Source organism: Colias philodice, chromosome 24 (assembly GCF_061535455.1).
Source record: "Colias philodice isolate Cphi_HAF_F1 chromosome 24, ilColPhil1 Martin Lab GWU primary, whole genome shotgun sequence".
In the NCBI taxonomy this organism is placed as follows: domain Eukaryota; kingdom Metazoa; phylum Arthropoda; class Insecta; order Lepidoptera; family Pieridae; genus Colias; species Colias philodice.
The window spans coordinates 4,180,691-4,205,928 of record NC_143109.1 but is presented as its reverse complement, the minus strand read 5'-3'; the positions used below and the strand labels follow the sequence as shown (position 1 = coordinate 4,205,928).

At 32.6% G+C, this 25,238-nt stretch overlaps 2 protein-coding genes across 3 annotated transcripts in view; one reads left to right on the top strand and one right to left on the bottom strand.

Moving 5' to 3' along the window:
• Positions 1-25,238, top strand: part of Dyrk3 (Dual-specificity tyrosine phosphorylation-regulated kinase 3) — a 165,827-nt gene that overhangs the window by 118,905 nt on the left and 21,684 nt on the right. The window lies entirely within an intron of this gene.
• On the bottom strand, positions 1,491-7,202 carry LOC149477693 (uncharacterized). Its single transcript, XM_089710107.1, has 2 exons — positions 7,001-7,202; positions 1,491-2,508 (listed from the first exon to the last, which is right to left on the bottom strand). Exons 1-2 carry the CDS (start codon positions 7,040-7,042, stop codon positions 1,969-1,971), a joined length of 582 nt encoding a protein of 193 aa, XP_089566233.1. The 5' UTR covers positions 7,043-7,202; the 3' UTR covers positions 1,491-1,968.

Sequence of the window (25,238 nt, the reverse complement as noted above, 5' to 3'; positions counted from 1 at the left end):
ACTCAGCGTGATTGTCCAAAAATTATTAAGCCATGATTTGTTAATAGTTAGCCTAAAGAAGCAATAGCTATTAGATAGTCTGTACATGTCTCTATTAAAGTTGAACAGTCATCGTTATAAGAGCTAGAAGCCAAATCGAGGCGAAGTGGCGTAGTCAATAGGCTTCATAATATTAAAAAAGTTGGATCCCGTATGACGTCATGGGCCGATACTCGCTTCGCTGGCTTTTTGTGTCTGCCGTGTAATAGAAAATGTGAAAGTGTAATGGAAAAAGTTTGGCCAATTGTCCAGAATTTGCGGTGAAACTGATTAGAGTATGGGCAAAAAGAAGTGTAGGTACTGTCTAGTTTCGTTTTCAATCCGATGACGTCATTGTGATGATTAAAGATCGGAAGATATTTTGTTTAATTAAGGGCCGATTTTTCAATGCTTGGATAAAACTTATCCGTCCAATAAAGTATTACACGATAATATTATGTCACGGAAACTGTCAAATACAGGCAATTAGAATACGTTTCTAAAATGGTAGTTTTATACATTATTCGACGAATAAGTTTTAACCAAGGATTGAAAAATCAGCCCTTACACAATTATTGAACAAAATTTAGTATCTGTTATAATTTGTGTAGTTATTCAATTTCTGCTTATGCGTGTGATGGGTTAAAAATTGTGAAACAATGTTGTATCTTGTAAAATGTTTTCTCGTATTTTATGGACGAAAAATAAAAATGCATATGAAAGTTTTAACATATTTTATTGATTTACTTAATACTATTTACTGTAAATACAAATTATTACTTCTATAGATTGGTTCTTCAACTTAAAATATGATACCGATAATTAATTATTCATTGCGACAGATATGATATTAAAATTCAATTTTTTTATTTTTTATTTATGATTTTCAACTTACTTAAATGGTTATTGTTTATACATAATAAGTAATAACACAAACGGAATGAATATAAAATATTTAATAATTATTTTGTAATTTAATTTATATTTAAGTAATGATAAATGTAAAGAATTACATAGTTACTTACACTCATTGTTCAACAAACAGCTTAAGTTAATGAATATCAACTTAATTAATACTGAAGTTGGCCTTTGTAATCTATATTAATTGAAATACAATTACAAAAGCAATGTTTAATACTTTGTAAAATAACTTAACAAATTTTATACAAATAAAATTTTAAAGTTCGACACTACTTTGAACAAATAGTAAAAAACTATTTTTTATCAGTTTAATACAATGAGTGTAAAATTCCTTATAAACTAGTGCTAGGTTATCAAAATTTATAAACCTTTGAATAGTTTATAAAACGAAACCTATTATTAATATATCACAACACACAGTAAATATCACGATTTTAGTACTGTACAGACCAATCTCTTAATTAAAATATTGACAAATTATTTCCGCTCCACATTGCAAGCTCCTACAATATGTGACAAATACTAAAGGTATAAATATGTAACGTTATAAATAATAAATAAAATATAGCTTTATTTGTCTCATCACAACATTAGGTAAATAGATACATTGCTTGCAAATACATAGTGAGTGAGCTTATCAACTAGTGTTGTGAGAGACTGGTGCCTGAAATAGGTTTCGAGGAACCTGGAGTACATGTCACCAGCAACGTTGATATTGTATACCTACTCAAAAATATTTCTACTTGGACATGACTATCAATATCTCCAATTAAGTGAGAAATGGCCGTTGGTACAAAAATAACACTAGTAACTAGTTTCATAACTACTAAAAGCACTTCAATATACATTCAATAAATTTGTTTCTCTATAAAGCATCCTGAGCAACGCTATCACAACAGAGTTTAGTAAAGTTTTTTATAACCCAATCTCAAAACGGGTATTGTATTTTTACTTTACGCCTCTTCAATCATCCGTCCCACTAAAATGCATTAAATTGAGCAACTTATCCACTAAAATATATCTTAATGTCTAACTCTTAGATGAAAAAATATTTAAGAATTTTGTCTTGATGTTTAATAATGTCGTAATGGACCTCTTCACTTTCCTCTTTGGCGTTCTTTCGGGCCTCAGGAAAGGTTCAGATTGTGATTTCTGTAATCCATACTGACGGGGCATTTCATCTTCTTTCGGCACCTGGTATTTGTATTCTTTCACAACCTTCTCTTCATTGGGATCATAGCGATAGAGCACTGAATATGTACGCTTTACCTTCTTCGGGATTCGAGGAAGGTTTGCGGTCCTTTCGCTTTTGCAACGCTTGACCTTGTTGCGGCCATAGTAATCTTCATACGTGTCAGCATCGACATAAATAATCCGCTTGCCCAAAGCTTGCTCCCGCTCTTTCTTCAAGCTCCTCCATGATGCTATCACAGATTCGCGGCGGAAGGTCTTGTTCGGGTTGTGGCGACTGATCAAGTATGGTTGCTCCTCTTGTATGTTGGAAGTGTCTTTCAACGGCGACCCCCTCGGGCTCTGGCTGTAGTCGACCTCGTAATCATCGCGCGAGATCTGGAAATTAAAAGTGTTCTATTAATAAATAGATTCTGTAACAACTCATAAATAAATAACTGCTGTCCCATAAAGTACGTCAGAGATCTTAGGGATTATTTTAAGTACCGATATCATAAATATCGTACGTGACTGCAAGGGCGACGTTAGGGTTATGTGGCTGTCCTTTTCTGTTATTGGCAATTCTGTCAGCCGTCTCTGTTCGTGTCGTCATTCGAGCCCTTCGCGCTGTGCCCGCATGTCTGTTACCACCTGTCGGCCTAACCATATGCATGACAATGCTGGAGATGCTGGCCAACTAATGCTATTTAATAACATTCGACAGTGAACTGTCGAGGAAGTTTGTACGAAGAAATGTCGTTTTTTAAATATTGCTTTCCGTTCCAAGGTTCATAAACCAGAGGTTACAGACGTATAACGTCACGATTCAAAATAGTTTAAAGCTACTAAAGTACCAAAGGTTGAGCAAGGCGTTAAATAATGTCACCCGTTTACATCGCTTGAAACTGTAAAAGCTTTCAGATTAATGAGATTTTATCGGTCGAACGTTTCGAAATATTGATAAATATACCTTTTAAATTAATGTTTATCTGTGGTTGTGCAACGTTTGTTTGTTTTCACAAATATATGCAATGCTATAACGGTTTTAGAACGGGTCAGGCAAAAATAGCTGCTTCGCTATGTCAGTTTATTGGAAAACGTTAAAGATTGAACGAAATCGTAACGTGGAACTGCTGCTGTTCTATTTCGTATCAAAATATTTGGGTTCTATTTTCAAACTATCATCATTTTTTTAAGTCAAGATAATTAAACGCTTTTGTTGCGTTTTTCAGGTTACGCTTGTCGTTTATGATTTGTATAAATAATCTTAGCCCGGATTCTTTAGGAAATTGATACATCTTGCAGTAAGATATTTCAATGCCCGTTGGTCTTGACACGACAAATCTGCCTCGATGCTTGTTTTGACAGCTCGCGTTTTGTAACATTATTTTTAATGGTTTCGTGTAAAAAGGTGCACTGTCGCGAATTTAGGTCGTACAAAAAAATGGGTCACACTGAAATAGTTTTTTTTTACTAGGAATGTTAGTTAACGCGGCCCAATTAAAAGCGATTACGTCGTGCGAATATAGGTTACGAGGGAATTGTTATTTGCTATTATTATTTAAATTGTGTAATCGAGTTAAGCGGTCGTTTTTCAACAACAAAATTAACCAAAATTTTCTTTTTCAGGTAATGCATTTTATTCGGAGACGCTTGCTAAGTATCAAATATATTCGTTTACTTGTGCAGGAAAAGTATGCACTTTGGTAAGTCGTATCCACGTTTAGCTTTCTCGTGCCATTTTAAGTTCGTGCGGTGATATTTCGTTAAACACATCCAGTATTTCTGTCCCAGCGTTGCCTAGTCGTGTTATTTGTGGAGGTTATTAAAATCCGAAGGTAAAGTACTTACTAGTTAAATTCGTCGCAAGTTATTTTAGACAAGCGATTTTATGCAACGATGATTGTATCTGTGTTTATCGCTCGCGAAAATAGATCGTTTAACCTTATTAACAGTGCTTTAAGAGTCAATAAAATGCAAATAGATAACAATTGGAATTTTTCGCAAGTGTTACGTGGATTTGCTCTTGTTGTAATAATGGAATGACATCATGAGATAGTTGTTGATACTTGAAATAAATATAGATGATGATCTCAAATATATGGATTATGATTTTTCTCAATTGTAATGCTACAAAGCAGGATTTGGCTTAACAGAGCAAAAATATCTTAACATTCATTGAAGTTTTTTCGGTTGAGCGTTGAAACCCACTTTCATACAACCGTTATTTCATATGTGCTCATGCAAAAAGCATTAAGATTTTTTTCCGCACATTTACAGCTATGTTTCGGCTGAGTTTGAGCTAGATTGTCGATACTTCGCCTAATTTATCACTTTAGACTGTGACTTCTAGGTAACTGTAGTGTAATTTGAATGGTAGTGGTAAAGAATTGTAACTTTAACATTCTTATTTCAAAGATTAATAGGCATTTAGAGTGGCTTTTAAATCTCATTTTCTAGTAGTTTGATTTAGGTGAAGGTAATTTGTTCGTTTGATATTGAGTATTAAAAAATGGCATCATAAGTGGTTTGGTGTGACTGTCAGGTTCACTTTTAAAATTAAAGTGTTTAATGTTATTTTGGACGACATAATATTGCACGATATATCATCATTATTTCATTTCTTCGTGTTGTTTTCGTGAAACTAACTTTCTGTATGGCCTTAATGTGCATACGATAAAACGTATTTATTTACGTTTACTTCATAAATATTTACGTGAGAATAAAATTCTAATATTTTACACGTTGATTTAGTATTCAAAACAATTATATATACAAATGTAGGTATGTATTGTACGTATGTATTTATATCGATTTGCGCTATTCTTGTCATAGTGCGACTCGTTTTATTTTTAGTATCTGTAATCTATTAGTGTTATAATTATGAAGGTTAGTAACCGATGTATTTATTTCAGTGTCTATTGTGTGTGTAAGGTTATAGCATCGTTTTATAACAATTGTAGAGACATTTGACCGATATATGTATATGGATGACGTTTTCACTTTCATTAAGATTTTGTAAAATTATTTGCGGCTTTCGCTGTATTTGTATAACTAGCACGCTTGATACTGACCATTTGGTATTTAACAAATGTGTCATAAGATTACTTTTTTAATGTTGTGGCAGTTAATAATTAAAATCGAATAGGTGAAAAAGAAACAAGTTTATCATTGATCAATTTCTCTCATAGCCAAGTTGATAGATATTTACTAATTATCCTATCTCATGTTATTAACATGAGTGATGTTATATTTAAGCAACAAACATTTTATTATATGATTAATTTCATTGGTGACACACCCACTGTATACTGTATTAAGAAAGTGACTGATAATTATTTAGTTTTTTAAGTTTATCATGTTTCAACATTATCGGAATTTGTGACGTGTTTTCTGACTAACTGTGACATGCCCACGCGATCTTCACACATTTAACGTAAGCTGTGACTAATAGATTGTTTTTATAATAATTGCTCAATTTTTACATACATCTAGCAGAGGGCAGATAGGTCGTTGTACTGTAGTTGATTTCCTTGAAGTTGCCGAGTTGATTTTAATGTCATTTTTTGTAGGCATTAATTATCAGTTCGATTGATGGGAAGAAGTTAATTGGTAGTGATGTTCCCTTATCGATAAATATTTTACAAAACTTTACATGTAAGTTAATTGATAGTGATTTTCGCTTATCGATAATTTATTTTACAAAACTTTACGTACGACATTGAAATAAAATAAGTATGTCATTTGGCCGAGCCATATTTAATCTTCATTAGTGTTTAAAATCTTAAATCTCTTGGACACGAAGTAATGTCGGTGATATAATTATTAATCACGCGCTGTCAATAATTTTTAAACTGTCAACCATCTTATCTTACGATCGCAGCTTTCGAAATTTGAGGGAGTTGAAAAACTAGATACAGTATTAGTTATTAGTTTCTTATTACTTATGTATTGAGATTAATATTAATTTATTTCATATAATTTTGAAGATTAGGTTGGTTTCTTAGAAAAAATGGATGTAGGTACTTATAGTTTTGTTAAACGTTTGAAGTTATGTAGTTTGATTAGTCGTATTCAAACCCCGAATTATCCTTTTATTTTATTATAAATATGTACTTAACGATAACTTCTTGATGAGTATTATAGTAGATTTTATTCACAGTGAAAGTTCATATAATTCTCTAAACTGGTCTTACCGATGAGCTTTTAAGATATGTTATTGACATTAAATACAATTGATTCTTTTATCTTTCATCTCTATTGACGAACTTTCTATTTGCACAAACACTTACGATCTAAGAAACATTAGCATTAAATATAGTTTGCATATTATGTATTATGAAATTGTAAACTTAAATAAATAAGAGAAATTTGAGGAGTTCTCATTTCCTTTCGTTCATGCGGTCGTTAGCAGCTCTGAGAAATGAAATGCGCCGTAATTATACTCGTACTAGTTTCAGTTAATTTAATTTAATTAGTTATTCGTATTATTTCGCGTTTATAAAGTTTTTAATGCACGCAATCTTTATGATATAATTTTTAATAAAAATATAACTTCCGTAATAAAAGTGTGTTTTTGATACAGTCGGGCTTTTAATCTTTTATTGTAGAGTTTAATCGAGGTTGTTGTTATTTAATAGCTACGAATCTAAAGCAATGTCAAGATTGAAATAAATAATGAGCTAAGCAGTATGATAACAGACATTTGTATGGGCAGTGAACTCGCTTCAGTAATACGCTGCATTTGCGTACTACATTGTTTACATGCATAATTCGATCTGATTGTATTGAATGCACCTTGCCACGAAATGCTTCCCAAATCCTTTCATTACAGACGGTCTAATGCTACTAATTATTCCTATTAAATAAGCAATTTGTTTGACAAACTCACCACACTCTCCCAACTGCCTCCAAGAATCGTCTTGTCCAACATTTTGAAACACACACGTCAACACAAACGATATCGCTTTGATATCACGCCAAATTACGAAACGGATTGAGTAATGGGTCAATTTGTTGTAGCGTAAACGGGATGAGAATCACGTTGTCACTCGGGAAGTGTGAGTATTGGCACAGTGCTAACACCTCGAGCTCTCCTGTTCGACTGAGCGGGACTCGTGTGCCGGACATATTTATAGGCCGGGAGAGGGCGGCTTTCGGGAACTTGGATCTTCCACTTAACGTATAGTAGTCATATGCTTTCGGGGAATACTATATTCAAACTATTGGGGGTAGGTGCGTGCTACTAAGTTGGTACGAGGAAGGATGGGTCACGCGTGTTAAATTTCGCGTATTGTTTCCGGGACGTTGACCGTATTTTGTCACGTTTATTGTGTAATCAGTAAAACGTGTTTCGTTTGTTTACTTGTAATTTAGTAATCGTTGTTGATATTGTAGATAGTGTGATACACGTGGAGTTGGAAAGTATTGTGAAAATTTCAGGTGAGAGATTTCAATTTTTTATCTAATACGCAAACGAAGTTGTATGTGGTCGTGTCATAGGTTTGATCTGTATTTTTTTTCAATCAATTTAAGCATTGACTTTAATGATTTAAACAAACAGTCTAATATATGAGGACGATCATCTACCTATTTCCCTGAATAGAAAAATATAAAGGGCGTTCCTTTACTTAGATATTCTTGTATATGTGTGAGAACACAGGCCTTCTACAGCTACAAATGATAATTAATGATTTATAAATACAATTTATATTTAGCTTTTGACAATAACTAAATATAAACAGTTTAACTAGATGCGATCGAATGTTTCCGTTTTACAACTGGTTAAAGTGCATCGGACCACTTCACTTGGAAACGTTTGACGTCATCGTCTGAAGCCAAACGTTAGAGTCAATGACATTACTGCCTGCATTGGATATTGATGCCTCATTAATATATTACTTACATAATATAGAACTAATTTGTATTCCTTTTTTTATGTTATTTGACGGTAGAGTTGTAAACGCATCGCTAAAAGGAAAACCTACTTAGAGATTTTACTTTTATGTTTTGAATGAATCGTGACATTTGAGGTAAAATTTAATATAAGTTAGGTAAAGTATTAAGTATTAAAATTATCCACGAAATTTTATGTGAATATGTTAATAAAGTAGCTATAAATATTCGATAATAAATATGCTGTAAAATGCTGCATAATGAGCGGTAAAAGGTCAATTCGTTGATTAGATTCGCTCACTGAAGTAGGAGTCAAGAGACTTGCACTATTTTAATAGATATTAGCATTATTAATATCCTCTTGTTTTTAAGTTACGAAATAAACTTTTAGTATTGATGCAGATGGTATCAAATTCATCGCTATTGTCCTCTATTTATTTTTAGTTACACATATCAACATAATGTAGTTATTAGGAAAAGACTATCCTTATTTTTGATAAATCGCTAATAATGATGTTTTTCTTAAAATTTTTCCCTAAAAAAATCTACCCGGAAAAAAAAAGACCCCATTCTTTCCGTGAGGAATGTGACAAGGTTTTTTTTATTATGGCGTGATTTATGCTTTATAAATAATGTGAGGTTTAGAATAACTACTGTATATGGACTAAGAGTATAATGAACTTTGGGGCTGTAGCCCTTGGTCTCGGAAATGTCAATGAACTTTTCAGGGACACGGTTTAGTTTTAGTAACGTTTTATACGTTATAGATATTTTAATTGGAGCTGTTTGATTTATAACATGAAATTTGATATGTGAGAAATATAAGGAGTTACTTGATACTTCCTATTTAGTTCGCGGTATGAAAAGATTTGTTCTAGCTCCGATATTAATTATTTTCCTCTTAGAACCTGGAAATATAATATTGTTGGTATGATTTCGAGGATAGTAAATGAACTTTTTAGTATCGATAATATTTAATCGGTAATGGTGTGTACTTTACTTACTAATTAGAGTAATTAGAGCTAGAATTATCAATTTAAATTCATGGAATATTCATTTGAATTAGGTATTATCAGCCAATACAATATTTTTGGGGTTTAAAAAGGAAAAATTACATACAATTTGTATTAGAATTTGGTTTGATGTATAATTAATTGTTCCACAGAACATATAATTATGTACTTACTACCAGTGGAGTAGAGATGGATTTACTGAATACTATTTAAGAATTTTATTGCTTTTTCTACGTAGTATGTTTTAACATCCGTTTTGAGTTTTGACGTTGCTAAAATAGTTGTAAAAGTTTTCCGAAGTTTGTGTTATATTATCCGAAGTGTTATTTATCATTATTTTTCTTTGTATTTTCAGTTTTAGTATTCCATCTTATCTCGCAATATTTGAGACTGTACTTAGAAGATTTTCATAGGCTTTGAATTATTATGGAATTAAACTTGAAGGGGTACAAATTACAATAGTGGGTGAAAATATGTAGGCTGCTACTGGCAGCAAACCACCTTTCCTGTTCTTGGCTTGCGCCTGGCCTGGAGATGGGCTGCCGCCGAGGGGGTCGCGGAAGAATTCTAACAAATACCCGCGGCCCCATCATTAAAGCGGCTCGACGGAACACAGTGGGGTTTTAGTCGGTAAGAATCCGACATAACCCACGGTTCCTTCCCCGGGGGCCGTGGGTATCTTTGAAAGATTTCCCCACTATAAAAAAAAGGCCGTTACTGGCATATCAGATTTGATTTCATCTCATATCACGAAATTGTGGGATTAATCTAGTTAAAACGATCCCATACACATATTGCGTATGTTTGAATTTTTAATAAACGAATACGTAGAAAATACGCAGCAGTATTAGAAGAAATTGCTTCACAAAGTACAATATGCTTTCATTCATTTCATATGAAAGTTTCATAACAACGGATTTATTTGCTTACATTATTTCTTACGTCATTAGGCACGGTTTACAACGGGCCTCGTTCCCGGAATGTTGTGCGGCGGGCTGGTGTTGAATAAACAATTGTATGAAGACGTTGTTTTGGTATTGGACCCTTAGTTTTCATGTGAGCCTGGTACTCGGAGTTTGTATCTAAGTTAATTGATTTTAGTATTTTTAGTTCATAATTTATGCGATTTTAGTGAATGTTGGTAGAATAAAAGTAATTTTTATTTCCTTATAATGTCAATACTTTTGATGTGATTATAAAAGAAAATCGCGAAAAACAAGCCTAGGGTTTTCCTACGCAAAAGGATATACAACAAAAAATTATGTATTCCATTTATTATTAAATAAGTATTCAGTATTATTAATTACGATGAACTAGGTACATGTCTTTCTCATAACCATGTATTTCATTTAAATTTCATCTTTCATAAGAAATTTTCTTTATACGGATGTTCAAAGTGATCGTTTGTAGGCGGGAAATTGTAAGGGACTTATTTATGGTCGTATCAAGGGTACGTACTGTGCTAATGAATACGCGCCACGCCCAGCCTTTTGATGAATTATACACAGTCTGTGCTTGGTTTTTTAATCTGTGTCATTATGTGTCACTTGACGGTAATTAATGTTAACATACACGAGTTTTTTATGTTAATTTTTGGATGTAAATTTTGCATAATTTTTGACTTTGAAAATTTTCTTTCAAAGCAATTTTAAGGAAAAGTTTTGGCAATATGATATTTAATATAGTGTCTATTACACTATATTAGTACTAGATTACTAATTCTATAACACAGTATACTGTGTACTTAAATAATAACATCTTACGGTTACGAGCATAATATACCGGACAATAAGAGCATATTAATTGAAATAGAGAGCTCTATAACAATTCTATGACGTTAAAACAACACATCTACATACTCTACAATAGAACAATAGCAAACACCCTTTACACGATACGATAATCGTTTCGTCGTACCGACATAATTTCGGCGAGCACGTGTCGTTATGTTTACACGGCGGTGCATTGTGACGTGCGAGCTGCAAATAACGTGTTGACCCAGTAACTGAATTATCGTTTGTTAATATGGTACGCGGTGATAGCGCACGACATTGTAAACAGACTTTTTTATGATTTATGTTGGAAATTTTAATTAAAAATCTGATTAAAAACCATTTTTTTTTTGTATTTTCTGAAAAACGGATTATTTTTTAATTACGAGAAAAAAATGAGGCATGCTATATGGAGTTAATTGAGAATTGGCCTCGTATTAATTAAAAACGCCAAAAAATAGGGAAGGGAAAAATCATAAGCAATGTTTACTGTAGAGTGGAGGAAAAGATTCGAATATTATGTAAAGCGATAAATTCATAGCAAATGAATAAATGTCTTATTATTTATTATTAAATTATACACTGGATTTTTACTAAAACATCTGTCTTTTAAAATTTGAACACATTTGCGACCTATACTTGCATTCAATCCTTGAACAAAACAAACGAACGGTTTGTTTTAAATCACGATCCATTATTTATTATTACCAACATATCAACGTTTTCAGTTGGAGCGCGTTTAAGAGAAATAAACAAGGATTTAAATACATTCCGATATTATTGCTTTTCAATCTGTTGTTTCAATATTATCTTCGAGTTATGGGAGAGAATTATAAAATTTAATTGGATTGAGGACAATTCCGTGTTGATATAACGTATATTGTTTTTACATACAAGTGCATTTATCTGACATTAATTGATTTTGTATTTCAGTTATGAATGAAGTTTACTATTATTTTGTACGAACTTTATATTCTTTATTCACTAAAATAACAGTGGCCTGGTTTTGCGTTGATTGCTTTTTCATTTTCGATAACTACTCAGGTGCCTTAAAATTAATTGAATATAAAATGTATTGGCTGCTTAAGCAATAATAAAATATATATTGAAAGGTACCTACACAAAACTCCCTATTATGTATGTATGTGGATTTTTCATAATTTTTTTTCGTTGAGTTCGAAATGTTTGACTCAAGCTTTTATTCTTTATTTCATTTTAGTTGTCTCAACTTTCTCGTATTATCAATTTATTTCCATTTCCCGGTAAACCAAAAGTCACATGCGTGTCCCACATATTTGCTTGAGTCACTCTTCGCGGTTTTTTGATATCCGCTAAAATGAGATCAATATGAAATTACTTAAAAATAATAAAGACGATTGGTGAAACGTAAACTGGTGTTTTACTTCGAAAATGTCACGATGTGTCCGTCCAATTAAGGGCACAGTTGTTTCGCGTTTTGTAGAAATGCTTGAGAGAAAATATTTTTATATTATATCATGTGAAATATAAGGCTGTTAATGTCACGGTGTATTAAATACTTTGTAGTAAAGTCTGTTTTATAGTTCAGTGTTGCTAGAATAAGTACGGTATTCCTTTGTAGGTAATTGTTTCGTGGCATAGTTGTACAAGACATTGCTTTTAAGTTTTTATGGTAAAAAATTAATAAGGTATATAAATTGAAAAATAAATTAAAACAATTTTCGATATATTTTCAATTGTTATGACAGTTGTTTATTAGTGTGACAGAAAGTAACGAACGATTATTAGTTCCGACTTTTATTTGTCACATTAAAAACATGCACTACCCACCACATTTCCGCCATAAAAGAGAAAGAACCATAAAATATTATTGCCATTCATATTGAGAAACTAAAAGTAGATTATAAAACTTTTAAAGATAATGACTCTACATACATAAAACATGTTTATCTATACTAATATTATAAAGCTGAAGAATTGTCTGTTTGTTTGTTTGTTTGAATCTCAGGAACTACTGGTCCGATTTGAAAAATTCTTTCGGTGTTACATAGCCCATTCATCGAGGGAGGCTATTAGGCTATATATCATCAGGCTAAGACCAACAGGAGCAGCGCCACGCGGGTAAAACCGCGGACCGCAGCTAGTATAATATAATAATTTGGTATCGTAATAATATTAATATTATGCGTATTCTAATTTTATCGAACACCTTACGATCAATTGCGAATGCGTTTAGCCTCGACGCACAGAAATACGCAATGTCGAATAGATTTAGTTTAATTATAGATTTATGTATTGTTGTGAATCTTATTAAATTGCTAATAATATATCCCGTAAGGTGTTTGGATTGGCTAGATAAACGCAATAGCATTGATGCGTAAGTTATGTTAGATTAAATAAGATAGTTTAAAGCCAATCCTAACAAATATACGTTTTTGAACACATATTACATAATACATATTTTTGTTTGATAAAAACGTCATCATCCAAGTTTCATATTTACAGGTGATTGCTACTCCTATATTTCTGATGAAATATGGATAAATAAACAATTAAAAATCTACACTAATATTATAAAGCTGAAGAGTTTGTTAGTTTGTTTGTTTGAACGCGCTAATCTCAGGAACTACTGGTCCGATTAGAAAAATTATTTCTGTGTTAGATAGCCCAGTTATTGAGGAAGACTATAGTCTATATTATATATATATCATCACGCTAAGACCAACAGGAGCGGAGCTACGCGGGTGAAACCGCGGAGCGCAGCTAGTAACTTATAAAAGAAAAGCAAACGGCGGGAAAGCCAACCTACTTGCTTAACTACTATTATAATATTTACTGTGTTTTTTTAAAATTAGCTAGTTGATAAAAGATTAAAATCATCCGAAATATGAATCGGTTGTCAGTAAAGAAAATTCTCAGAAAAGCGGCGAACATAACTATAGGTAGGCGCCTACTTTTAGCGCGGTGGCTCACCTACCTCAAGCGAAGTTCCCTTGCCAACACCACACCGTTTTCAGCGAAACAGACAGGAAAATAACTTGTCTAAAACATCTACTAGTTCCGAATAATGCCAGGATTAACTGTTGTATTGCAGGATAGAGTATAGAGGATTGGAAGTCGTTGTGAATACACTGGGTATGTATTTGGCTCGAGGTAAAATTTAGAGAGTGTAAGCATATAATATGATTTATATTTTGGACGAAGCATAATATATTTTGTATTGTATTGGTGCTAATATGATGTGACTTCTAAATTCATATCATTTAAATGATTGTAAAATAAATACCGACTACGCTAAACGAAACAACCGTATAGAATCCAGTTATTTTGCTCACTACATTTAATAAATATTTAAAAACATTGGTGTACTTTCAGAAATATTTCTAAGTAAAATATTGATGTGTTACGAAAGTCTAAGTTAAAGTATAAGTCATATAGCGTTAATAGAATAATAGTTACTGCTAATTAATGAAACATTATGATGGTAATCTTGAAGACAGTAAAAGGTGCTTTCAAAACTACTTTTTAATGGCCTGTAATAAAACGACTTAATGAAAACATTCATTGAATTTTTATTACGTTTAGGTTCTTATAGTAAATTAACGGTGTATTTATTCTAATGATGTAAATTATCGCAAATGCAATTAAATAAATAAACGTATCACATTATAAATAACTAGCTTTCCGCTCGCGGCTTCGCCCGCATTTTCAAAGAAAAACCCGCATAGTTCCCTTTCCCGTGGGATTTCCGGGATAAAGACTATCCTATGTGTTAATCCAAGTTACCTTCTATATATGTGTGCTAAATTTCATTGTAATCGGTTCAGTAGTAGGTATTTGCGTGAAAGAGTAACAAACACATACACATCCTCACAAACTTTCTTATTTATAATGTTAGTAGAATTAAAATTGTAAATTTGTACAATTGCAATTATTTGTAAGTACAATAATGGTACTCGACGATGGTTTCAAAATGTTTTGAGTGCTACAATTTTGGGCTTGAGTACGTTATAATTGTTTTTACCGGGACTTGGGTACTTGTGTTGTATGGCTTTACCTGCTCTATTATGTAATTTGCAAATAGAAGTTTTAAATTGCGTAAATGCACGAGGAAAAAACAAAGAAAAATAAACAAGAAAAGTTTACTGTATTTTAATTATCTACCAACAGTTTTTGCATTAATAAGTAATTTTGTTGTTTAAAATCTTATATGCAGTGTACTTATAGGTATTTTTTTCTAACTATAAGTATAACATCTAGTAGAAGAAAAGCCCGTTTAAATTATAAATGAGTAACTCTACCGCGAAATAAGCAAGCATTTTTAATTTCAAATTTAATTTCATACACCATTTCGACGTCTAACAGTCGTGTAAGAGCAATTTTCACGTTTATTGTTATATGTAGTAGGTATATAAAAAGCGGTTAATGAACATATTTGACATAGTTTAAGAGAAACATTGGTAATGAGGCACCCAGTAACTCGCGATGCGTATTAGCTATGAAAGTGAATTGCTTTTTATTCGGATGCTTGTTGATGTGTAGAAAGGCATTTTTCTTTTAGTGGTTTGGATAATGCATTTATTTCTTTGGAAGAAAGGGGTAAATTTTAGTATAATGTAGATGAATATGTATTTAATAATGCATTTGTGGCAGGGTAAATATGAGTAGGTAGAGTTTAGATGAATATTTTTTTAATTACATATGTGATTTGGAAGACACTAAGCACGGTGATATTGATTAGAAAACACGTTAGGTAGTTGACAAATTATTCTACCGTTAGCAACAATGCTATGAAAAATACCATTCAATAAGGAACAATTTTGTTGATTCCTTTGTATTAAAATATATACAAATCTCACAGCTTCTAACGTGGCTTTCTCATTTCGCTTCCATACATCGCGCACATGCCAATTATTTTCAATTGTATCGCAAAATTGTGTCACCTTTTAATGAGGTTTCGCATATAATTGTGACGTTTTATAGCTATCGTATATTTTTGTGGATCCCTTAGTTTCTCGTCCCATATAATGTTCCCGGAGATCGTTAACCGGCTTATTAAAAATGTTATTGCATAAGACTGTAGTAATAAAAATGATTTGGGTTGCCCTTCGTGTTTTAAGTGCATTATATACGGGAATAAGGCCATCCCGTTTTGAAGTGATGATGTGATTTAATCATAAAAACATGATTAATAACGGTTTCTTAAGTCATACACTTGTAAACATGTTTAAATTGATAAATTATTAAGAAGTACTTTTGTTAAATATTAAAATATAAGTCAGTGTTGCCTTTAAAGTTTTAAATTATATGAGCTCTTGCTATGCACATATCAATTTTCATAGCAAAAGAGGAAAAGGCAAACTAAAATTTTATAGAAGTTCGTACTTTTAACTTTAAAGTCAAAGTCAAATACTTTTTGTATCCGGTCGGTATCGGAGCATGCTATCATAAACTGAACATTTCTTGTTAGAATGCATTTTAAAAAGTATCATGCAATGTTTTAAAATTTACAAAGAATCGCCTAAGAGTTTTTTCTTTGATATTTTTATAGTTGTCTACATTCTTGTATGATGTATCCTTTATTTTTGCAATATTATGGTGATTTTTAATATCAAATGCCTAATGTACCTATATTGCCTCTTGAATAGCTTTCACTTAGCGTCAAATGTTTTTCATCTGGAGTTTATCTATCGTTAGTCATTATCGTTATGAAATAATTCTCGTTTAGATTTGAGACGTGCCGTCTAACACGTAGGTAGGTTGATACAAAAAGTTTAACAGTTTGTAACAAGTAAGTTTGAGCTTTTTAGATCCTTTTAATTTTTTCTTTCAATTTCACATCAATCAAAGATACCCTTTTATTAGTATTTACTTTGATAGAAACCAGGATTTTAATAGAAGCAAGAGAAAGGTTGCAGAAGATGTTTTATTTACTTACTTAGATGGTTGTTGTCATGGAAATATACTTTTTATCATTTTGTAGACGAAAATCTTTTGTTTCGGAACAAAGACTTCATAAATACGAGCACACCTACAGTTCTTTAATGAAGGCGGTAAATTGTGTCTTGTCTGAGTGCCGCGGTTTGTGTTACCTACATAATATGCGTCACGGTAAAAGCTTCTTAACTCGTCTTTAAATTCGTGGGAAATTCATATTTTTTTAACCAATTTTCATCATATTGTGCACAGGAAATGTTGAAAAAATAAACTTCACTTCTGTTTTCTTATACCGATTCTTTCCGTTTGAAATTAAAAACAATTCGCATTAAGTCCGCTTTGACACCAATTCTTGATTTATTCCCTAATTATGCAAATGTTGCGTCTCGCATTCTTTTCCTTTAAAATATCCCTAATAGAGGTATATAAAAGGAAAAGTGATTTATGCCTAAGCGTAATAAATTATAAGGTAAACAAAATTCGGTTTCCTGACATTTTTATGTGCACTTATGTACTTGATATTGACATGTTTATCACTTGGAAATTGCTCGACCCCGATATGAAAGTTTCAAGCGGCTAACACGGTCATCGAGTAATTAAAAAATATTAACGGCCGGTAATTTTTCTTCGGAAAATCGATAAACCTCAAAATTGGCCCGTAAAAAGTTTTAACGATTGTTTTTACGCAACATTTCGTTAATCTGTAAGGATGCGGTATCATTTCTTGGAACGAGCAAGTGTCGATACAAGATTTAAAATATTATTAACTATTAAGGTTGTATAAACACTTGACCGCGTTTTTACGATTTATTTAACATTGAAGTTGTTGGTAATGCTATTTCGTTTTGGTCGGTTTTAATGAATTTTACGTTTGCAAATTTGTTTAACGTGATTAAAGTTTAAACGTTTTGCCAATATTTACCCTGTTAACATACAGGTTTGTGTGTACGATACTTAGAAAAACCTAAAATAATTGAATAAATAATAAGTAACTGTTGTGTAGAACTTCGACTTCGATTAATAGAAGTACATAGTATCGATTAAAAGCTTTCATTTTATTTTCTGACTGAAAATACAACCTTTAACTCAGTTCAGATTTAAAACTTTATAGTTAGGTACTATAGTTTAGTTGTGAAAAACGCCTTCAGATAAATAAATATAATATAAATATATGTACCAACATATAATTTTCTATCATTGAAAACAAATAACACTGAACTTTTCTGTTCCAAACTTCGGAAAGAAGCTAATAGCTGGGATGTGAAATGACGTAGATTGGCAGCTGGCACGCCGAAGACAAGTGACAGAAACAAAACGATCTCGACGGTAACGCTAACAAAGATTTAATAGGTCAAATCGTTTGCAATTTAAACACCTATTTAACATGACAATATTTCCCGCAAAAACTCAGCTGACGTATAATTAAACAGCTGTTTGATAAACTGGTGATTCACGAGATTTGCGATTGCGCAGGCGCACGTGCCGCTCCTATGACCACGTGTGACGTTATCACTGTATACAAACAATACACATGTGCCACAACCCGTTATACGAGCTGTTTTTATCATTGTTCGGATTCTTGCCATTTTTTTGCCGCGCATTTTACGTCATATATGGTTTGTGTGATGATACTTGATGGTATGTCATGTGGACACAGATGGTGCTTATCGCGTAAGGAAAATAAATGAGCTGACGTATTTGTAACTTGTAAGATACTGTTTATGTTCATAAACATTATGATAATTAGTCAGGCTCGGTTTTCAAAGCAGTTCTTGATGGATTTCGTTCACGTATTATCTCAAATCTCAATAGTGATAAGAGAAGCAGGATTGTAGGAGATGTATAGTAGAAACAAGTGCACTCCATATCCATTGCTTCGTTAGATGGAACTGACATGTGCAGAGCCGACCTTTGCGTTCACGCTTACTAGATTAAACGAGGGATTGATAAAGAAAAAGGAAGAGGAAATAACAACGTTATATTGACGGATAAAAGCTTGTAAAAAGCCCTTAAAATCTGATAGATAGCCATTCGGTTGAAACACATTTGACACGTCTTAATACTGGACAAATGCCTTCTCTGGAGATATTTCTAGCATGATATTGTAACAAATATGATGTAAATATATCCCGAACTACGAAAATATCGCTAATTCTAAATCTGCATTTCTGTTTAAAGAAACAACACAAGCGTACTTCATTCTTGCACTATTTAACACATAAGTAATTTTTAATGTCGTCGGTATAAATTGCACGGAAAAATCGGTGATGTTTGAAAAGAAGACATTAGTGGGTCAGTGTGGAATACCGCGAATTTTATTTATGCGAAATCTCAATTTATCTCCTGTCTAGTTGACACCGATGTACAGTGTCTTCTAATTAAAAAACGTAACGTTATAAGCTTGTATTGGGGTCGCCATGTTGAATTAGGTTGGTTTTGCATGGAACGTGCGAGACCATATCTTGAATAGTAAACTGCAATTTTAGATTTTTAGGGCATGTTGAGTATGTAATATGTATCTTGATTTTAAATACGTTTTTATAGTCGTTATAAAACTGATTTGATTAACAGCTCTATCTCATTGTTTATTTAGAACGTTGTGAAAATTGTTACTTTTTTTAATTTTCTATAGAGACGTAAAGGGTCGTAAAATATCTTCCACCGCAAATAGAGTTTAATGATCTATATATTAGTATAATAAAATTTTATTTAATGACTGTTTGTACATAGAATATAAAATATAAATATGTTTAACATTATTATTGGGGGCAAATTAAATCAAGTGAGTCAAATACCGATGACAACAATCATCAAATTGTAGTACTAGAAATGTATTCGTAAATAGAGTGTAAATTACTCGATCGTGTAATATCACGTCTGAAATCTGAATAAACACAATAGACTAATTGAGATGGTCATTTGATAACAAATCACAGCTATAGTTGAGTAGATACAATATACTGATGAGTAATCAGGCATATCTTATATATAAAAATGAATCGCAAAATGTGTTGGTAAGCGCATAACTCGAGAACGGCTGAACCGATTTCGATAATCTTTTTTTTATTATATTCCTTGAAGTACGAGGATGGTTCTTATGGAGAGACAAGACAAGTCAATAACTGCGTTAAAAACAACCGACTTCAAACTTGCACTTGCAACATTTACAAATACAGACAAAAATGCTCATAAAATAAAAACTACTGGGCCTATCCGAATAAAATTTTTATGGGACCAATTCGACACCATCCCGCATCGAACAAAGAAAGAATCACGTAAATCGGTTCAGAAACCACGGAGTAATCGGTGTACATACATAAAAAAAAAAAAAAACATACCGGCCGAATTGATAACCTCCTCCTTTTTTTTGAAGTCGGTTAAAAACGTAAATATGTACCACGGGCGAAGCCGGGGCGGACCGCTAGTCTTATATATAAAAATGAATCGCAAAATGTGTTGGTAAGCGGATAACTCGAGAACGGCTGAACCGATTACGATAATTCTTTTTTTATTATATACCTTGAAGTACGAGGATGGTTCTTATGTAGAGAAAACGTAAATATGTACCACGGGCGAAGCCGGGGCGGACCGCTAGTTCACTATAAACTTGCATATGATGTGTGTTGTGATTTGATACGACAAATTGTCAAGTTACATCTATTGCTATTAGAAAAACAACATCTTTATGAAGTGGCATCTCGAATTTTTATCCTGTGACAGGAAAAAGAAGTTCTGAAGAGAAAATTAATCTTTACAGGATAGCATAGGCTTGTTATCCATATCATCGCGGGCAAAAAGGGACAGCTTCTTTAAAAAAAAGTAAACAATCTGCAAAATGAAACTTGAAACAGCATACAACACTACATTTTCCACGTATACTACAATGCCTAAGCGTTTCATACGTCCCATGAGCGCATAGTCCGAACTCATAAAGACGCGTCTATTTTTTCGGCCATTACATTTTTCGCGCAACATCCCAAGGTTGCGGCTTACGGTTTCTGATTGCGGTTTCCATTTTCCTGACCCCATTCCCGCCGTCAAAATAAACCACGTGACGGATTTAAATCCTGATATCGTGGAATTAATGGATGGAAATATCTATTTCTTTAATGGCATCTGCCATTGTTTCGCTCTGTTTAGCAACGATTATGTGGTGGGTTGTGAAGATATGTGTACATTTGTACATAGAGAACGCTTTGAGAGTGTGAAGCGGTCAGAATTTAGCACTATATTTGTTACTAGCTTTCCGCCCGCGGCTTCGCCCGCGCAGTCAAAGAAAAACCCGCCTAGTTCCCGTTCCCGTGGGATTTCCGGGATAAAACCTATCCTATGTCCCGGGGTAAAAAGTAGCCTATGTCCTTTCCCGGGTATCAAAATATCTCTTTACCAAATTTCATGCAAATTGGTTCAGTAGTTAAGGCGTGATTGAGTAACAGACAGACAGACAGAGTTACTTTCGCATTTATAATATTAGTATGGATTGGTTTTGGATGGTGTTAAATGATAGAGGATGATTGTTTTAATCATAATGTCGCCTGTTAAGTTGAGTAAAAAATGCCCGTATTGAGAATTTTTGAATAAATATAATAATACTTAAATGTACATCAAAAAGTCACAATATCGCTATTTGTAATTCAGAAACAAGTTTAAAGCTGAAAAGCTATCTGTAAGAGCTGAAACTTTTGTTTGCTAAAGTTTTTCAAGGTTCATTAATGTTATACATATATTTATATCAATTGCATTGACCTGCAAAAGTAGCATTACCAATTGTATTTTTCTTCAGCTTCGTAAAGTAATAACAAAAATTATATCGTATTGAAAATTTACATGTTATACGTTATACAAGTCGTGACTTCTATATAAACATATTCCATCATTTCTTTCATCAATCAAAATGATGAATTTAATAACAAACTACATATAGCGTTACTATCATGTCTGTTAACATCTGTTAAAATCGGAAGTGATCAAGCCAAGGTAGTCGGAATGCCGGAATAAGTTGCTTCAGGGTGAGGCGTGTTTGTAGTTATAACAATTGATTGGTCTGTTTGTTTATCTTCTTTATGTGTATGTATGTTTCTGTTTTCGCAGAACTGTTTTTTAGTTTCGGCCCATAATGTCTTTGAGGGTCTTCGTTCGGGGAATGGAAGAATAATTTCGATTGTTTGATAAGTAATTTAGCTTAAAGATGTTCCAGATTTGGAAGGTTATTTTTTATTAATCATGTATTTCTTCTTAGATCTCATAAATGGTAAAATTGAATAGTTTTTCCATTTATGAAATCAGATTATTCTGAGACTGCTTGGTGGGTATATGTAATATTTACATTTTTTATCGTTTGTTATAAAAACTAAACATAATATTTGATATTTGTCATACAAAATTATACACACATTATGACAAATGATTTACGTAAAGCCCTTGGCGTCATTGTTTTAAAATTGTTTTCCCTTGACTAATTAAAACATATTTCAAGTGCATTTAAACCAATGGAGATTTTACTGAAGATGTAAAACCGTGAAGTGATCGTTAATGCCCACGCGAGGTAATATTTGGTTTATAGCGTGTTTAAGATTTCATTATAGCCGATGCTATTGTGTTTGAGAATAATGAGTGTAATATTGTACATTATAGGTGACTAGCTTTCTGCAGGCGGTTTCGTTTTGAAATAGGTACCTACTTTGAAAGCAATCTCATGGACAAATCATAATGTCATCCCTATTAAGGTTAATTAATTCCTTTAGGGTTAATTAATGGATATCCTCGGATGCTTACTAGCCATGTCAAATTTCATAAAAAATCATTGTTCGGCTTATCTTAAAGGACAAACAAATCAAAATAAGTTGTAATATAAGTATGCTAGTTATATGTAATTCAACAATAGTTTTAATTCATTCACCCAAACTTATTTCTCGTGTATCAGAATTGAAATCTAAAGTTTGAACTTTAAATAGCTGATATATGCGAGGAAAGGATTCTAAAATCTCAAATAGGAATGCGTATTGCGCGAAGAATTCGATATACAACTGTGAAGTATGTAATATGTATCCTCCTTGTATAAGATCCCTGTAATTATAACGTGAATTACGGTAATAAAATGACTAAGAAGAAAAGAGCTCTAGAATAGTGTAAGCAAAGTATGTAAAGTGAAACTAGATGTTAGATGTATTCATAGATATGAACACATTCCTAAAATTTTAAGCATTTTCAATGGAAAATACATTGTGCTACGTCTATTACAAGTTTTATTATATTGCATTTCTAGGAAAGCCCCAATTACGTGTGAAATCATTTCTGGCAAAGATTCTCACTTCTACATAGATGTAAGGTGTATATAGTGACAAATAGGACTTTTGTTTGAAAATATGTTTGAAAATATATCAACTGGAACTCACAACACACCTAAATCATTTACCAACTAGAGCATTATTTATATTGATAAATTATTAGAAGCCTAGGTAACCTGAAATTCGTCTGTCCCTTTGGATTTTCTGTTTTTCATCATTTATTTTCCTTCCCAACAATATATTTCACAATACCATGAGCATTATAAACAATCGAATGCCCAAAGGGACGGGTGTCCAATAAATAATATTTCGTTTTTTTTTTAATTATGATTTATCCCCTCAAGCCAGTGTTACAGCAGTTACACAAGTGGGTTTGACGTCATCTGCCCACAGAGATCGTAACTCCATCCTTGCTGTGACATTCACCTAATTCGAGAGCATTTGTTTGTGGCTATTGATGTGTTATGTCAGCGCTTTAATCGATGTTTACGCTTATGTTTGTGTGAGATTTGTTTGCTTACAGCGCTTTTTATTGATGGAAGCGCTATGAGGGCTGTCGCTGTTTTTGATTTTTTCCGACAACTAATTTTGGTTAAACTGGCTTGTTATGATGGTAATTAATTAACGATAATATTACATATATCTATGATAAACGTTTTGTTCTGCTGTTAAGAGAAATATAATTAATCAAACATTTATTATCTTAGATACAGAATGAATTGAGAAGTCTCTACAAGCTTTCACGACTATCAAAATTATGTTGCTCCATTTAAATCTCATTTGCGCGTTAATTCAATTACTAATTGATTTTAAGTCTATCTAGGAAGCGACGTAGGTATAATGAAATGAATCCATCGTAAAGAATACTTCTGAGAAGTCATCGAGACTCAGAAGCGATCAATCAGCCGCTTGTCAACTGTGTAATGAGTGTTTGCGAACTTTGCCAAAACTTACTGACGCCTTATTACGTTTCAATTTCTAGAGAAATTACGTTTTTATTTAATTAAATGTCGTGTTTATGATGCAAGGAAAATTATGTCTTATGTTCGATAATTGAATGCTTATATTGAGTTGTAATTCAATCATAACCGTAATAAAATTCCACTTATATCGCCTCTTAATGGTCCCTTTCCATCGCGGTATTTAGCTCGACCCCTATTCATAAGTCTTCCCCAGAACGAACGATGCTCTATATTATATTTGTAAACTTTAGTTAAGGAAGAGCGGGTCCTCCTGACACAGGTTTTTGTAAACTTACTAGGAGGACTCATCCACTTTCTGTTTTTGAAAATTGTGTGTATGAAATAAATATATTTTTTCATTTTTCATTCATTTTTCATTTTCTATATCACCTACGTTGCGTAAAAACTTCAAAAACACAAGGAATATATAATATCTCGTTTTCTGTTACATAGTGTCCACTGGCTACCCGCCAAGAGGCGAGGTTTTTTCGCGGAAAAATTGGAAAAATCGAATATAGGGCAATATATGTTACATGTCACCGATTTTCTAAAGAAGCTGCATTTCTTCGGAATTCGAGAAATGACATGGATCAATGACTGGCCCTTTTCGGGAGGTGCCCTAGTTTTCACGGCCATTTTTTTCGGAATTTGTTGAAATAATATCTAGAAAAGTATAGGAAGAAATTTTTCAAGAAATTAGTTTATTAGATTACTTACTTCAAAGTAAATGAGAACTTTTTTAATAATATACTAGCGAACATAATGTTTTATGAAGTTGTAATTTTTATATTTATTGATATGGTTTTTGCTTCTCCTATAAATGTAGTCACAAATACATCACCAAATTATACTTTTTAAGTTACGACCGGTGCGACGAAACTCGGCAGAATAGTCCTCTAAAATATTCCGGCCAAAATAGAATTCGTCCATGTCAATGACCCGTATGAATGAAATCTGACGTGAAATTATAACTGAAATGTCGAATTGATTGAGCCGTTCGTTTGATTTTCCCAAAATTCTAGGGCAATCTGTGAATTTCAGGTTATTGCGTTTTTAGATAACCTTGGCACATGATGTCGGAGAAATTGATTAATTATAAACACACGATTATTACTTGTTTACATGGTTTATACGCTTTATTGATAAAAGATTAAAGACTCATGTTTTATTGCAGTTTTCTGAAGAAGCATACATACTGTATGTCAGTAGGTAATAATCCGGTTTTTGAAATTAATTCTACAAGTAGGTGAAGTTTGTTTAGTTTTTATCAAAGCTTTCTTTGAA